A 17,717-nucleotide genomic window follows, 5' to 3' on the forward strand; every position below is an offset into this window, starting at 1 on the left:
CGGTCCCCAACCACCGGGCCGTAGCCTACGACAAGAGTTTAAAAAAAAATGCATGCAAACTAAATAAACTCAATTTAATTCGCAATAATGTTTCATTCGCAATAATACCCACTGATGATGGTGAGCCAGATACCTCAAAGAAAAAGAAGGGGTCATTCAATACGAAATATGACGAGTCATATTTAAAATATGTTTCGCAGAGACCGGTGGTATTTGCACCAAGTCCTTTTATGTGTGGTATTTGGCGATAAATTGTCAAACGAAGCAATGAAACCATCAAAGCTAATGACATCTAGAGTCCAAGCATCCTACACTTAAAGAAAACCCCTTGAGTTCTTTGAGCGTAAGAAACGCGAGCAAGAAGGACAAAAAACTAGTGCGTAAAGCAACCACATCGGTGAACGTGGCTGCGCTAAAAGTCTCATAGTGGCTAGTCGGATTGCTAAATCTAAGAAGCCCTTTACTATTGGGGAAGAATTAATTCTGCCTGCTGGTAAAGGCATGTTCAAGGCAATGAACTCCTTGGGGAGGCTGCAGCTAAAAAAAATAGCTCAGGTACCGCTTTCTGCAAGCACTGTCCATAGGCGAATTGATGATATGTCAGAGGATATTGAGGCATAGTTGTTAGAGGGCGAATGGGTCACCGTGGGACGCTATCCAAGTTGGTTGGTTGCAGGTCACTGGCCAGAGTGTTTGAGTTGCGAGAGCCGCTGCAGAGATTTCTTACAGAAAAAAAGTCACCGTTAGCTGCATATTTTAGTGATGAGGGCTGGGTGTCAAAACTCGCTTACCTGTGTGACATATTCGGGTTGCTTAATGACCTCAACCTGTCACTGCAGGGGAGAATGACGACTGTCTTGAAACTGGCAGATGAAGTCGCTGCATTTAAAGCCAAGCTTAATTTGTGGGTACGACGAGTGGATCGGGGTGTATTTGATATTTTCCAAACAGTAGTGGGGGTTTTGGGAGAGACTGAGGCAGGGCCCTTTCTCTCGCAGCTGGTGCGCGATCACCTTGTTGCGCTTTCAAATGAGTTTGAACTACTTCCCATCCTCCAAAGATGCACGGCAAACCAATGAGTGGGTCCGCAACCGATTTGTCAATATCCCGAATAGTCCTAACTTGTCAGCGCAGGAGGAAGAGCAGTTGATCGAAATTGCAAATGACGGTGGTCTTAAGAGTGTGTAGGCTATGAGGAAACCTCTTTGGCGGGTTTTTGGATGAAAACCAAAGCAGAATATCCTGAGATAAACTTAGCGCTGAAAACGTTGCTACCATTTCCCACCACGTATCTATGCGAGGCCGGGTTTTCGGCAATGACTGCAACTAAGACCAAATTGCGCAATCGACTGGACATTTCAAACACACTGAGGGTGTCACTGTCTTCCATCACCCCCAGATGGAACCTTCTTGTTGCAGGGAAACAAGCATGGGCGTAGATTTAGGGTGGGACGCTCATGACTAGTCCTAACCAATATTTTAAGATGACAAAATTGTCCCCACCAATATTTTAGCGCAGGGGTTCCCAAACTTTTCCACGACAAGGCCCCCCAAATACCACTAGGTTTTGGCCAAGGACCCCCTTGATGTTTTATTAATTAAACCCATCGACAGTACTACGGCAAATGTAAAAATACATTAAGCTGATCTAATAATTATTTTAGCCACAACCACATCGCGATGGAGCATACAGTGTGTAAAAAAATTATTTGGGGCTTTCTGCTATATGAGAGCCATCACTCTACTATTATTCCCAGTCATTATCATGGAAAATATGTTCAGATATGCGTCACATTATTATAATGGCATTGTATAACAACCCTCATAGTATATTTTAAATGTTTCAAATGTTTTATTTCTTTGCTTTTATTTTTTCCTCCAACTTGATGAGGCCCCCTTCTGACAGCCAGCCTCCACGAAAACCACTGTTTTACCTCATTTGTGCGTCGTCATTTGATTGCCAGAAAAACCGAGGGAAACGGTTTGATCTGAAAACGCATGGTGGGGTTATCACACTTTGCTTTATTCTTGCACTGGTAGTCAAGCGAGCGGGTGTGTCAATGACAACGGTAAGTTACCAGGGATGTCTGTCAATACATAGGCCTACCCCATAAAGGCCAGAGTGAAACATTTTGATATTCCCTTTTCCTTTTCCCTCCAGCATACATACAAACCCCTTTTTGTGGTTTGTAGATCAGCTATGCCACCCAAGAAGAAGGGACATACTGAAGCTTTTTCATAAAGCAGAGTGTAAGTAAAAAAATAACTCAACAAGCTAGCAGTGGTAGTGACCAGGCTTTCAAATTATGCAGATTCTATTATGTGGAAAAATAGTATTAACTGGTGATAGCATATGTTACCCAGGATATTGTTAAAGATAAACCTAGCTTCTGTAATCTTTCAACCAAGGTCAGGAGTATAATTGATTAGGGGTGTGCAGCACAGGTCGCATAGAAGTCGCGCTATCTATCACAATACTGAATGCTAATTAGCCTTTAATTTAGAATCTTGAAGTCACAATAAACATTGGATCTGCTCATTTTTCGTTTCTATTCTGTTTATGTTATGTATTTCTGAGTGTAGCCTACACAATGCAGAGAAATAAAAGGGAGACCCAAATTCGTTTGAAGGACTGTCATTGCATTGTTATGACACATGCTGTAAAAACGTGTTGGCAATGAACACTGTTGGTTATTCAAATATAATGAATCATTATTTGATGAATAATATCCAAATAACACTATCATATACAATATGGTAGGAGGGTTAAACTCGCTAGCCAAAGGATAGGCTACAACATGAATGAACCACTTTGTATGCAGGAAAGACAGCATCAAACCACTACAGATGGATGGCAGGTTGAGGAAACAACATCAGAGCTTCAGGTGAGGTTCTAATTATTAGCCTATGTCAAATTGTCAATTCAGTTGGAGTCAGCAGCATTGCTGTACAATATAATCAGATGGAGTAGGCTAGATTCACTTCTGTATTGTGATATTCTGTATTGCCAACAGTCTGAAATAACAAAGGAAATCGCCATTAAGGCACTGGTATCTTACAGCAAATGAATTCCAATTACAGTTAAGCATTAATAAAGAAATACAAATATAATTTAGAGTCGCATAAATTCATAGACATATTCAATCCTAAACTATGGTGCATTTCCATACTCAGTAACATAAATAAAATACTATATAACATAAATATAAAATACTATTTATAACTATAAAAAATGGAACCCCCGAACACCCATCCCCATCCCCACCGGTCCTGTGAAAAAAAAAAATGGGAATCAAACCGGTCCATGGTACATAAAAGGTTGGGGACCCCTGAGCTAGCCTACATGTCATGAACTTGTAAGCGCTTCTCATAAGAGCTGTTCCTCTGAACAGAAACTCAACTCAATTAGGTAAGTCTCAGTTGTTCCATGTTGTGTTGTCAATAAATAACATAGCTAGTTTGAAAGTTTGTTATTTGCCACTGTGAATATTAACATTATTTAGCTATGGTTAACGTGCTAACATCGGTGTTAGCAGCACGTTTCTTTGTGCGCAACTCGCAAATGAAGGTATCAAAGAGGACAAAGAGCTACCTGAGGAAGAGCTACTCCACGTCTCAAGACTACCACGTCCACATTTGGCTAAGGGACCGTTTGGTCTTTATGGGCCAACGGAGGAAAATAGGGGAGGATCATGTCTTTTTATTCTTTGTTGAGGGGAGAGTCACCCAACTTTTTTTAGTCTAGGAGGGAGGGTCACCCAACTTTACTTTTGTATTCATGAAAAAAGCAAAATTTGGGCCGTTGCCCTCGCGTCTGATAGCCCTCGCACCTGGCCAAAGATGAAATAGCCTAGCGTTTATTCTTTATTGTAGCCTAAAGCTTAACGAGGCCTAACGTCCCAAAACAACGATCAATGATCATCAAATTTCATGGCAGTCATAACACACAACACAGTTCAGACAATGAATTGTATTGAACCCAAGACATGAACATGTTTTACGTAACTGCATGGACAGTGTTATTTAATTGAATGTGATACTGGGGGCTTTGCTTGCAAGCCTTGGCTTAGGTAGGGGGCTCTACACTAACAAGACTTTTTGGCATGACAGTTAGAAGTACTGCATAATAAATTAATATTGGCAAATATTACTGGAGTGAACTTCAAAGCAGTATCCAAGCCTAATTAGTAATTTGCTCAGTTCAAGCCTTCAACTTTTAGGTGTGAAATTTTCACCACGGTTTCTATATCTCAATCTTACACTCTTTCCGTCTCATTTTTTTAAAGAGGCAGGCCATCGCTGGGGGAAAACATTCCCAGCGTGCCAAGGCGCACTCACTCGCCAGCTAAACACACCACGGTCGGCCAGGCGTAGGTAACCGCCCGTAAAGCAGCATGGCACGAAAATAATCCTGGTGCCCACATCAAACGGGGCCTGCCCTTGCGCCTGGCTCAGATAGTCTACTGGCAGCAGCCCCGACGCTTAATCCGATAACCTAAACTCTCTGGTGGACCAGTCACCATCTGGCTACACTTGTTGCTTGTCACAAAGGTTTACGTAGCAAAGTTGTGAAGGCAGTTCACATTAAACATCGTCTCTCTCACATTTCCCCTTCCAGGACCTCTGAAATGGAATCCCTTCATTTTTAATGGCTTCATTTTAAAGTTTACAGGAAGCCCAGATATTTTTATGCGAATAATATTACACTTGTAGCGAAACAGTGGAAATAGTGTATTAGATGGGATTTTCATCTCTGGAAACTTTTTTTTTTTTTTTAAGACGGCTGGTTTTAAATGGTCAGAGACTGGCTCCTTCACCTAGCTGAAAGCTACCACACTAGACCAAATTTAAAGACCTGTCCACCATTTCACTGTCCATGTGCCCAATGCCTATACTGTGAAACACCAAGCATGAAATATTGATAAGAACAAGGCCAACATAAAGCAACCACCACAACATTTCTTTTTAAAGAAACGACACAGGAAAGAGCGCAGCTGGAAGAGAGTTCGGGAAAAAGTTTGGATAGCCACCACACCTGAGATGCATAAAAAACTTTCAGACAGACCTTTCAAATAGCTGAGCCAAAGTAAGCACTGCAAAGTCTGGTCTTGCCTCTCTAAACAAATAACTGAGAACATTAAAGCGTTGCTCTCAGAGAAACTGGATATGTTTGAGCGTGCATCTGTGCTTGTGTATGTGCGTATGTCTTGTTAGTGCTTGGATAGGAGTCATTTTTCCACTTTGAAAACCGTGTTTTCAAACCCCAAAGAATTTTTGTACGCCTGAATTAATTACAGCATGGTGACTTGTAAACAGCTACTGATTCAACACCTAATTTTGAAGGAAGGCCAACTTTGCACGTAAAGGGGGGGTTGAGACAAATTATTCACTCTCGGATTTAAATCAGGCTTATTTTTCTATGGCTTAGCGCAGATTTCTTTCAGATGGTCTTCCCACCAGATGATCCATAATAAGGCACTATAGATCCAAAGAATGCATCAGTGCTTGAGCAAAAAAACTAATTGAGGGGGATCGCTGCTGGCCAGCTGTGTGTCACATAACTCTGGGGTAATGAGCTTCAAACCCTTTTCCTCCCGGAAACCCGCAGAGGAGAGAGGGAAAGAAATAGAGAGAGAGAAGAAAGGGGAAAGATATTTAGAGAGCGCTGTAGAGTGACACTAATGTATTCTCTACGTTGAATTCAACCATTTCAAATTAGGCACATTCATTCTGGGGTGCTTTTCTACTGTTTGGCCTATGAAGCTTAACATGGTGATAATATAAACGAGTTTTCTGAGACGGACCAATGGCGAAATGAACACGGGCATGGATGGCACACCAACTGCATTCTGCCCAGACGCCTCTGTAAATTCCGAGTCCACCAGCAAGTCCCATCAAGATGACTGGCACTGACATACCTCTTTAATTCCAGACAGCATTCCAGAAAATGTGTACTTGTGCTCGTGTTTTTCTTGTGCACCCAGAGTACTTGACACATGGCTCAGTAAACTCTAATCCATGCCAGAGATCAGTAATCACAACACTTTTGCAGGGTTGCCAAAAGGCATTGTGCATGATGGGCAAATGATTTTCTTTCATCCATCCTACCATTCTTTCCAGCTTTCTGTTTTCAAAGGAAAAATAGAGGTGACTCCTTCAGAAAACAAAACACACATCTGCTCAGTTCCATTGAGTGAATCTCCAATCCAATATGACAATGAATCTGACACAAACAAAACTCCAAACAACACCATCAGGATTTTGCTTTATTATTGGCTTCCATAATAATTTAGCCTAGTTGTGTTCATGTATCTAAACAAAGCAATGTATACAGTGCTAAGTAATACAGTAGTTTATATGTTGTCTAGTCTATATATCACAGGATCTTGACATTCAAAAATTGTTTGTCATATAATCCTGTGTATAAGGTATAGCCTAGGCTGTCTAAATAATGATCAATGCTTATCTTAAGTTTTATGATTTCCTGTTACTTTTGGGCTTTTAAAGTATAAAGCACTGGGGAAAAATGAAAAGGACCTCCAAGAACAAACTCATATTCAAGTCACAACTCTTTAATTATTCTTTTAAGAAGCTAAACTAGAGTCAGAATGCAGAAGCAAGCTAATTCTAGAGAGCGACCGCAGCAGTGGTCACCAGGCCTTGTAAGGATTCATCTGGACACTTTATATTCCAGAGTTTGTAAGCGAGGGCAGGAACAAACAACCTCATCACGCACAGTCACCCTTCCGCCATGGCTAACCAGCAACTACCCACCAGACTGTACCACAGTATGACTTGACATGCCATCGGTTAGCGTGAGCTGAAACAGAGGCTGTCCACGAGTGGTCAGAGAATAAACCCCAACACCGAAAACAGGAACTAAGTCATCCTTGTCTGGTTGCCTTGGGCATTTTTTCGTTCTTGTTAGTGTCTTTGGCATTGTTTTGAGCTTCTACAAAGTAACCCCATGGGGGAAGATGGCTTACAAATTATACAGGAGTTGTAACCCACATTTCAAAGTGAAAAATTGTTAAAAGGAAGAAGCAATCGCCATTCCCATCCCTCAAAGCACTGTCAGACACTCTAATCCAGAGACCCAATCTACAGCAGCACAGCATTAAAACACAACATTGCCTCAAACATGCAAAGGACACCTTGTATCACAAAGGCAATAAATTATAGCAGTCAGAGAGGTTTATGGGTCGGCTGAGACTATAAATTAAAATCCTTTGGTATGTATGTGCAGTGCACATATCTCCCAGATTCTAGTACAGCCCTCGTAGTCCTTGTGTGAAAGTGAGGCACAAGGTTTTTGCAGTTTTTTTTTTCTTCAGGTTACTTTGTGGTTTCTGGTGCTGCTGTGCTGTTGCCTTGATTCCCAAAAACAACACACACACACCTTCACTTTTTATGGCTTGGCTTCTTTGATGGCTTGGCGTCATTTTTTTTATAATCACTCCATTTGACAGACCTAGCAGCAAAAAACAACGCTAAACAGACAGAAAGCCGGGAACAAGAAAAGCTCAAAAAGGCATATTCCTCATCCTCCCCTTTCCTCTAGACACCAATTCTCTCCACTGCAAGGCCCCAGAGCGGCCATTCCTCTCACTCCATCTTCCCCCTTCCAAGGAACATTATAGTTCAAGAGGTTTATGAACAAGTGAAAGGAGGGGGCTGTGTGTGGATGTGAGTGTGTAGGGAAGGTAGGAGGGATTTCTGAGGGTAAAAGACCCAACCCATGTCCACTGTGAGAGATGGAGGGCCCCTTCAAGACAAGGTACTGTGGGATTGTCCCCCCTCCCCCCGTCCAATTCTTCTTTTCCATCTGAGCAGTTTCTGGCTTCCTGATCTTACACTTCCAACCCCAGTGCTACTGGGTGGTGTGTGTGTGCCCCTAACCCTCCTTTCACACACTTCATCACCCAGAGAAGCATGCAGGGACTAACATAAACACAACACCTCTAGAGGGAGGACTGAAGAAAGACAGAAACTGCCTAAGAGAGAGAGAGAGAGGCGATTGTCTTAGTGAGAGTGAAATGACAGACGGCACGTCTCACTGACTGTAACAGTGACTGTGAATATGACAGACATTCAGAGAGGGCATGCAAAGAAATTGAGAAAAGGTTGAGAGTGGACAATGAAAAGCTGTAGAAGAGCAAAAAAAAAACCTCCAAAAATAGAGTGAGATGAATACCCAAAGAGGTCAGTGGAGTTACTGACCAGGAAGTGCTCAGCATCTGATGTCTGAAACAGATGGTGAGGTTTGTCCAGAGCGGGTTGAATTTGCAACTCGGCAAACAAGGGAAGGAGCGATTCACTGCAAAAGTGCAGAGAGTGAAAGTTTTCATTACTGCATACTTGCTCTTGAGGACCTTTTCAGTAGAACCCTGGAACCAAATCAGAGTGGATTTGAGAAGCAATTCATGAAGTACTGCGTTTTCATTTTAAAATGTTTCGTTATATGTTCTCCATCCACACGATTATTTCCAGTTTCTGAATCTTGTCCGCATGGGACACCTAGACATTAGGGGTGACACCTTAAGTGCAGATCACATGACCTCGGATTCAAGAGCTCAAAAACCCTGTAGTGATGAGAGGTGAAAACTTAACAAAATTGTTTCATATTCCAACAAAAATGGAATGTGGATGTAGCTTCAGAGAACACATTTTCATACAGCACCCTTGTTCTTAAAGACCTTTTTGGTTGACCCCTGAAACTGAATCATAGTGGATTTAATGGGGGGAGTGCAATGGCCAGGTTATACTGCTCCATGAACCAGGTCCTCCTTTTATGGGCAAAGCTGGTTAAGATGGGGAGCTACAGAAGGGCTGCTGAGGAGGAAGAGGAGATGGTGGGAAGGGAGGGAGTGTGGATCGGAGGTGGAGAAAGAGGGAGAGGAAGGAAGGAAGCAGGGAGGGAGAGAAGGGAGAGAAGGAGGGTGTTAATGATACTGTGAACTTCAGCTTGACGCTACCGCCTCATTTCATGAGCGCTCGTTTTGTCACACCCACCTGCCAGGGAACCCTAATTATGCTGGTTTATGGTCACATGCACACACTCCTCTTGTAAGCAATGGGTCTATTTATGACAAAAAGTAACAGTTTACTGGATTACACCGCGTCCATGACCTACAAATGCTGCTCCTTATTTTTACAGCCATTAATTAACAGAGTTTTACGGTGTTGTGGTGTGCTGTGAAATTTTCTCTATGCTGTGTCACTAACAATGGCTGTCATTTGCCGTGTTCAAAGGCTTCTATTAAAGTTGCAAAGTGTCTGACTTTTGCCAGTTGAAAAATCAAAAACTCCTTCTCGACCACAAATCTTTATTCAATCTCATGCGAGAGATGGCGGTCAACATCCCCCTCCTCCCTGTGACTCTCATTCTCCAGCCATCCACAGAGAATGTGAGGCATTCAATCCCTCCTGCCAAAATGTCTTGGATCGATGTGGTGCTGAGCAATTCGCAACAGTTCTTATTTTGAAAAGGAAGTCCATCGCTGCAGGGTTTTGACTTGTGTTGGAGATCAGCATTAAAGCTTTGCTTGAGAGGAGCGCCACTCTCCGAAAGGGTGTACACCATCTCCACAGGACTCGCGGCAGTTACATGGACGCTTTGCCACAGTTGCCAGAGCAACTCATTGCTGGGAGAAATTATAAACATGGTGTTTGGCATTCAATTCAGCTTGCACTGGCCAGCTGTGCCAAAGTCTGACCAATAGTCAGTGTCGGAGATTCAAATACATTTGGGGGCCACTTGCCCAGAAGATTGATTGTTTTTATGATGACAACTTTTGTCTGTAAAACTATCAGAGCAAAACCTCTGATATATCATGTTCATGTTGGTGCCCCCCACCCAATCCCAATCCTCCCCCACCTTTTTTGCAGCCCTTGCCACTTAATCTACTAAACCCCTCTTCTACTGCACTCTTTGCCCCCCATTAATGCACAAATAGGCTGACACCAGACATAATTTCACTGCATTTCTTACTTCCAGTAACTATATGCATGTGACAATAAACTTCCTTGTATCCTTGTATCCTTGTATTAGCTTGTCGAAAAACATTTTTTTATGAATACTGACACCAGTTTTCAGCACACTACCTAACAGAAACACCAGGTCACAAACAACAAAATACTACCAGCAGTGCTTATTTGAGAATAATGGCAATGTTATATAACATTTCAGCCTTTTTGTCCAATGAGGGTCTCTCTTTTTCACTCTGAGCATAAACCTCCTCAGCAGGCCACTGCAGTGCTGTATTCCTCATTGTAACCTACACTCCATGACTTCATCCTGGCTTCGAGCAATAGGAATGGACCACGGTCCAGCCTACATTATAAATCTACAGTGATCAAATGGCATATCCTATGGGGACCAGGCCCTGGATGCTGCTTCGAGTCTTTTTATGCAGAAACAATGGGAGTGAGAGTCGGTGTGCGTAATTGATGAGGACAGGGAAAGGGAAACGCTGGCGGTTCTCTGCTTGTCTTCGTGTTTTGGATCTGCGTGAGCTGTCCAGGCTAGTCTCCATGCTGGACTGTGTCTCAGAAGTTCTAAGTAATGGATTACAGTGTCAGGTCCGTGGAGCGTTTCTTTGTTATGCCTGATTGCAGTCTGAGTACATTTCTCCTGAACGCTGAAGACCAGATGGGAGGTCTCAAACGGGGTAAACTGGAGGAAGATAGAATGGTAGATGTATGTGTGTGGGAGGATAAAAAACACATGTTGTTGCAACACCCCCGCTCACCCCATTTCTCCACAGGCTCCCATCGCCAACATTTCCCAGATTCCTCTCCTGCTGTCGTTTTTTTTTATAAATGTCAGATTTACGCCGGTCTCAAGGTTTCCGTGTGGAATCTGGGACATCCGGGTGAGAGCAAATATTTACAGTCTGTTCGCTGAGGAAATAAATCCAGCAGCCCCGTAACACCCCCAACCCCCTGCACACTTGCAGTTCATCAGTGACCTATAACCCCCAAAGCCTACGATTAAGGTCCAGCTGGCATGCGTCAACCCTGACCGTTGGTGCAACCCACAGAGGTGACATTGACCCTTAGGTGAACGTGTAACGCACCAGTAATAAACAGGCCTCCTGTTTTGATTTGTGGAACACTGGGCAATTGAACCATCGAGCAGTGACTCCAACCCATCAACCCCCCCCCAACCCCATATCACCCCTCCTGTTCCCCTGGGAGCTGACACAGAACACAATACAAGAGTGCAAACCTGACAAGCAAATAAACAGAGCACATGTAGTTAACATAGACCAGGAGCTTTTCTACCACTTTCATGGTGATAATACCAAAGAGGGCAAGAAGGCAGCAAGAGGCAAACAGCCCTCTTCCCTCCCCCTCTTGGACCCCCACATCCTGCTCTGTGTCCGATAGCTGGGGGGCTGTTGTCATCTACCAGGGATCTCATGTTCTTCCTCTTCTGGTCATTTTGCAGACAGTGTGGGTGCGTGTCCATATACTGCAGGAATGTGCTTTGCCTCTGCACGTAGCCACAGAACAACCTTTGCAGGAGATCCAAAGGTAATGAACAGCTGTCCCTGTGGATTGGTGAACGTGTTATGCTTAAACAGAGAGTAGTATTTGCTTTTGCACAGATGGTGCGTAGTGCATGTCGAGAGAGTACACCAAGCGCAGAGTCTCTTAGTGTTCATACAAATACCTGTCTCTTTGCACAGGACTGGACCTTGACCTCAGCAGTGATCTGCAACTGTATATTTATGTGATGCCAAAGTGCTACAACGGCAAAACTCCTTCCAGAACGTCATAACAGCACATTATTCCAGTAAGTCCAGTGCCACTTGACCCAAGTTTGTTGACCATGATGGGTGGCATGGCGCATGAGCTGAAGAGAATATTCCAGAAGGTCTCCAGGCGGTAGAGAGGCTCAGGAAGCTCTTGGTGCAGCTTTTGCAACGTTTTTCCTCGACAGAGCCAGGACCCTGAGGCCTGCTGTCTGCTCCCTGCTGCTAATTATCAAATTGTGCGGTAATTCATACTGAGATGGCGGGCTGTCTCAACACAACATCTGATCATAATTTGAGGAAGTGTTTACAGTCTCTGTCACATGTCCAGAGGAAGAGACCGTCTGAGAGGAAGATAAAGACAGGAAGTGAGGAGCTGTGAGAGTCGAACTGTGGATGTCAATCACCGCCTCGTTGCCGACTGCTGTCCCTCTCCCTCTCGACCCCTTCCTGTCAATAGATAGGGTGAGCCGTCTGCCATTATGGGTCTTGCTCAGAGCCTGTCTCCATTTGTTTGTTTGCCTCGCGCTGCACGCCTCTGCTTTCCAATAACCACAGAGCCCACAATACCGTCTACAAACCCACATGATTAATTATCTGGCAGCTATGTTGGCAGGCGATGCACAGTGGGTCTCCTCGCACCAGGGAGTGTTATCGGGTTCCTGTTTGGCTGTGCTGGGCCCATTTGATGATGTGGTGCCAGTGGGGTTGTTTAAGGGTTATCCAGGCAGGGACCAATCTTGACTCTCCTTCCCCTTCTCTCCCCGAAGTTACCAGAAGAGAGGGGCTACCATTTCCACATCTGGATGAGGACCAGCGTGTCTTTGGTTTCGTAGTGCGTGTGAGAAACCCCAGGACTACTCGTTTGAGCAAAATTGATGTAATGAAAACCGCAATCTCAAGCATGCCAATTGGGGTTTATTAGTCAGAACGACATTTTTTTTTTTACCCTCTGTTGATTTCTCTATAGACCATAGCAGTGGAGTAGATGTGTGATGGAAGTGTATTTGTGTATACTTTAGAGGTTTTCTGGCATTCATGTTTGTGTGTTTGGGAAAGAAAAGGACAGTTTAGTGAGGGCTGTCTGGGTCTTAGCATACACAAATACCATCACAACTGGTGAAGACACTGCTGCACAAACACACAGCTTCACCCCCAACATATTCAGAGTATCCTCAGTTTGCTTTCTTAATAAGGTCCTTTGTTTGCTTTCTTAATGACCTCCACATGAACCTTCAGCGAGGTGAATTATGGACATGAAATTAGTTCCTTTGCTTACATCAAGGGGCCAGCACTATTCCCTGCAAGGTAATATCAGCCTTACAAAATAAAATAAAGCAGTGGATAAATCCAGCATAATTTTTCACCTTTGAGCATTCTGTAGCTATCTTCTGCTTTAAATGATTTGAATATCAGTATGTTTCAAAAATACTGCAAAAGCCTTAGGCCTACTCTTTGCGGTCATTGCCTTATCGTCTTGGCTAAATTACAACACAAGACCCAAAAATCCTGAGGTATTTATGCTTCTGCATCAACTCCACGCAATGACATCAGAAAATAAGTCTGAGGTTATTTGCAAAGTGTCTGCCAGCCAGTTTATGTTATGTTAGCAAGTGAACTTGCCCATAACTGCCCACAAAGTATTGCTTGATGGTGAAGTGTTGATTTCGAAACGTTACTGACAAATAGACACTTTACAAAAGCATAACCCCGTCAGTGTAACTAAAATATGTCTGAGTTTATTTGCAAAGCTTAAGTCTGTGAACTAGCATGTTGCTACTCCCCACAGTAGGCTGCGTGAAGCAGTCGTCTATCAACACACAGGGCGAGTCGACCAATCACAGTCCTTGCGGTCTGCGTCACCTCGACGCAAGGTTAGAATTTTTTGGAGGTGCGCGTTGAGTGGAGGAGGTACACAGTGATGCAGAGAGGTCTGTAGGGGGACGCCGTCGATTCGATCCGTCAGAACCATAAATCAGCCTTAATCCTAAATGGTCATAAAATGCATATTCTTGCAGCATAGTAAAGCACACTGCAAGTAATCAGCACTTTGAATATATCAACAAAAATGTCGCTGTGGCTGTGGCTGTCACAGTGCGTTACCTGTGCACTCGTGCTGCAGTCCCTTCCCGTAGTGGCCCTTCTCACAGACGCAGTCGTACTGGCCCGTGTTTGTGCCACACCTGCAGCTGGCCATCAGGTCGCAGCAGTCGCGACCAGCCTCACACAGCGACGAGCAGCGAGACAGGTCCTCCTGGATGTACCCTCCAGTGGGCAAGTCTGTGGAGGAGAAAGAGAGACAGGAGGAGATGATGGAGATGTTGATGATGATGATGTTAGTGGTCATGATGATGAGATTGTGCGTCATTTTATACTTTGACAAGTTTGTACTGTAGGAGTAGAACTGCATTTTTGTCTGAGAGAAAGACGTATTCACTTTTAATCGGTCTAGCAATTGTAAGGCGTAATCAACCCAAACACATGCATTTGGACACAAAACTGAGTATGCAAGCAGTCCAATTGCAATTGCACTCCAATTGCGAGCATTGCCAAGCTTATGTTATTGCACACTTGAAGGCCAAGGTCATGAGTTCAACTCTGGGTAGCGCAGACACACAAATAATGATCAAATAATTGATATACTGGTGTTGGTGTAATGTAAGTGGTTTGGATACAGCAGCCTGCTAAATGTAAATGAAATGGGGCCAGAGTTCTACATCACTGGTTTCCACTTGAGTAATGAGCTCAACTCAGATGGCCTTCGAGGACCCTCTAGACCTCATAAGCCAGGGTGATTTGGAAGAGCAAGCTTTTGTGAAAGCTGCCCTGGATAAGCTTGTCTGCCTCGGCACAAAATAATAACAATGGGGATGGGGGGTGTTGGCGTGAGTGTCTGTGTTTCCCTGTTGTTGCTTTGTTGTGCGATCACGGTCCAGATGTTTGCACACATGGCTGGGGCTCAGAGCTTGGCAGCCCTCGGGGACGGCTTGGACAGCAGCTATCTCCGTGACACACGGCAGGGCTGATAGGGCTCCCGAGCGCCCGCGCCTCAGGCTCGGCCAGACTGTCTCCCCGAGCCGTCTGCGGGATATGATGGATTTATCCCGGACCTTAACAGCTTTGGTTAGATGTGTGTGTGGGTGTCTGTTTTTCTTTTAATGGGGGAGAATACAAATGTGGTGATTTGAGCACTATTCCTTTGAGAGATGAGAGCCGCTCTTAGGAGAACGTCTTTGCGGTAGCGGTGAAGGGATGCAGTGGCAGCCGTGGTGAGGTGATGGAACTCAGAGGGCTTTAGAGGTGAATGCTTGAGGCAAGAGAAGTGACTGTGGTCAGAAACCAAGGGCAATTGACATCAGAGTGGACTGCAACCACAAATGTGCAGCTGAATAGCCAATGAGACTGTCTTATGCTTACCCACACTAGAGAGCAGACAGTCTACCCAAACTAATAGAGGGTACTAGCCCAAAATGATGCACCAATAAACTCTGTATGTTTGTGTGTAACAGAGACAAGATACATAGGTGTTTGGGATGCATCTCACTTCCACAAACCCTGCTGAGGTGCACATGAAAGTCTAGTCAAGTATCCTCATTAAATGCCTTTTCTAAAATCTCCTAAAGCCAGTGTTACATTTTAAAAACCAATTGAAAAAAATATAATGTCCGCAACACTGCTTTGACTCCCAATTATTTAATGCAACGTTTCGACCCTGCTGGGTCTTCTTCAGGCAAATGGTGGACACATTTGGTGAAGGGATATATATGTAGGCCTTACAATCAGATGACATACCATGTGATGTCAACTGGTATGATTGGGTCTAAGAGCCCCACTAGTCACTCAATTAAGAGAACACTTACAGGTATTACACGAACCTATACATTTCAAAAAGGGCTTACAAAAAACAATATCCCCAAAGGAGTACATGGCATTGCTATCAACAGAAAAGAAAGAAAAAGATAAAGAAAAAAAACAATCAGTGGATAAACAGTTCCATATATACAAGCCTCCCCAAACAATGAAAGGACATTACTCCCACAGTTTTACAATCTGTAAATACAGACAGTTTCTTACAAAAATATACTACTACTATAAGAACGGTTTTATATCAAATTCCTCATTAAGACCATGGGGGGACATTGTATTTAAAAAATGAATCCAAAAGGTTTCGCGTTGGAGCAACCTCTTGTCATGATCACCCCCTCTAGGTGGTTTGTTGACCCGCTCCACCCCAATATATCTGAGGGCGCTGACATTATGTCCGGCTACTTTAAAATGAGCAGCGACAGGACTGCGCCCATCCCCTGTTCTAATAGTGCTCCTGTGCTCACTGATCCTGGTCCGAAGCGCTCGCGTTGTTTTGCTCGAATATGCTAGGCCACAAGGGCAACGAATCAAATAAATAACATGTGTGGTGCAACATGTAATGACACCGTGAATGGATAACGTCTTGCCAGTATGTGGATGATTAAAACTTTTGCATTTATGTGTGTACGAACACTGGGCGCAACTGCCACATTTATAGTTACCATCAGACATACTCAGAAAGGACGTCGTGGGTTGCGGACGTATGTCATTTTTGACTAGGCGGTCTCTTAAGTTAGGAGCACGCTTAAAAACCAGCTTAGGTTTTTCTGGGAAAACTCTCATAAGTTTAGGGTCCGAATGAATAATATGCCAGTGTTTGTAGACAGCTTTTCTGAATTCTGACACAAGCGGAGAACATTTTAAGCAACATAGAGGGACTTACTTGGATCTTTGCGCGTTTTTTGATCGAAGACACTCCTCTTGTGTTGTGTGATCAAAACGTATTTTGGCCGAATCAACCCAGTCTTGTTTATAACCTCTATTGAGGAATCTTTTAGTCACATTTAGTCACATTTTAAAAACCAACCAGATAAGAGACATCTGTATCTCTCTGTGTTGCTCTCACCTTCGTGTAGAGCCCGGCGAGCGAGAGCCTCAAACTCGGCAAAGTTGTGGACGAGGTAGCAGTGCTGGTCTTTGGGGTAGGAGGCCATGTCATGAAGCTCCCGGATGTTGCCCTGCCAGATGCCGAGGGTGAAGATCTCCACGCCACCCGACCGAAGGGCAGCTGCCACGGGTCTTGGGTCCCCGCCGTTGGAGTATCCATCCGTGATGAGGAAGATGACCTTGGTTGCATTCCGTCTCGAGTTTTGCAAGATTAGCTGTAATGGAAGCGAAACAACAAAAGACTATTCATCACAAGAATTTGAACGACCCTAATTATATGCGATCTACATAAAAACAATTGTTGTGTCCATCAGAAAGAGTCTCTCGGATGTCAAAATTCTCTTCAGACACCAATTAATTGGATCTGACCGTTTGGTTTGCATTACATGCCTGGAAAAGCTTCGCTGCTATTTCTAATGTCTCTGTAGAATATCCGATGACAGATAGCTAAGCTTGAAATGAAACAAGGAAAAAAATGCCACTAGTCTGCTGCCAGAGCAAAGGGGGAAAAAACACTGGGAACAGCTGAACATAACCCTCTCAAACGCAGACAAGACTGCGCTTCAGAAAACAAGCTTCCCATCCCAAACTAGCATTTAGCTGAAGTTTACGATTCATCGCATGTACTGTAATTACAGCTGGAGCTGCTAAAAACGGGAAGACGAAATGTCTTTATTTTAAACATGCTCCTTTTACATCCGTTTATGTCAGATCTTGGCTTCGTCAGGTGTTTATCATTAAACCAGATGATGATTGACAGGCAAGGGAGTGAGATGGTGGGAAAGAGAGAGAAGCGAGAACATTAAAGGGAAATTGACTCAGCTGTAGAACGAGACAAGAGTTGAGTTATGAGAATAAGATGGTGAGACAAAGCATGTTATAAGAAGGGTGGGAGCCCCTATAAAGATCCAGAGGGCGTGAAAGTGAGAGTTTCAGAGAGAGATGGATGAGGTGGAGACAGAGAAAAGGAGAACAAGTTCACTT

The 17,717-nt window shown here is 43.9% G+C and overlaps 1 protein-coding gene across 1 annotated transcript in view; it reads right to left on the reverse strand.

Moving 5' to 3' along the window:
• svep1 (sushi, von Willebrand factor type A, EGF and pentraxin domain containing 1) overlaps positions 1 to 17,717 on the reverse strand; it is an 87,520-nt gene that overhangs the window by 54,307 nt on the left and 15,496 nt on the right. The window contains 2 exon segments of the mRNA XM_048235911.1: positions 13,863 to 14,039; positions 16,693 to 16,948. Of these exon segments, the coding sequence (XP_048091868.1) occupies positions 13,863 to 14,039; positions 16,693 to 16,948 (433 nt within the window).

Source organism: Alosa alosa, chromosome 24, assembly GCF_017589495.1.
Source record: "Alosa alosa isolate M-15738 ecotype Scorff River chromosome 24, AALO_Geno_1.1, whole genome shotgun sequence".
NCBI classification, from domain to species: domain Eukaryota; kingdom Metazoa; phylum Chordata; class Actinopteri; order Clupeiformes; family Clupeidae; genus Alosa; species Alosa alosa.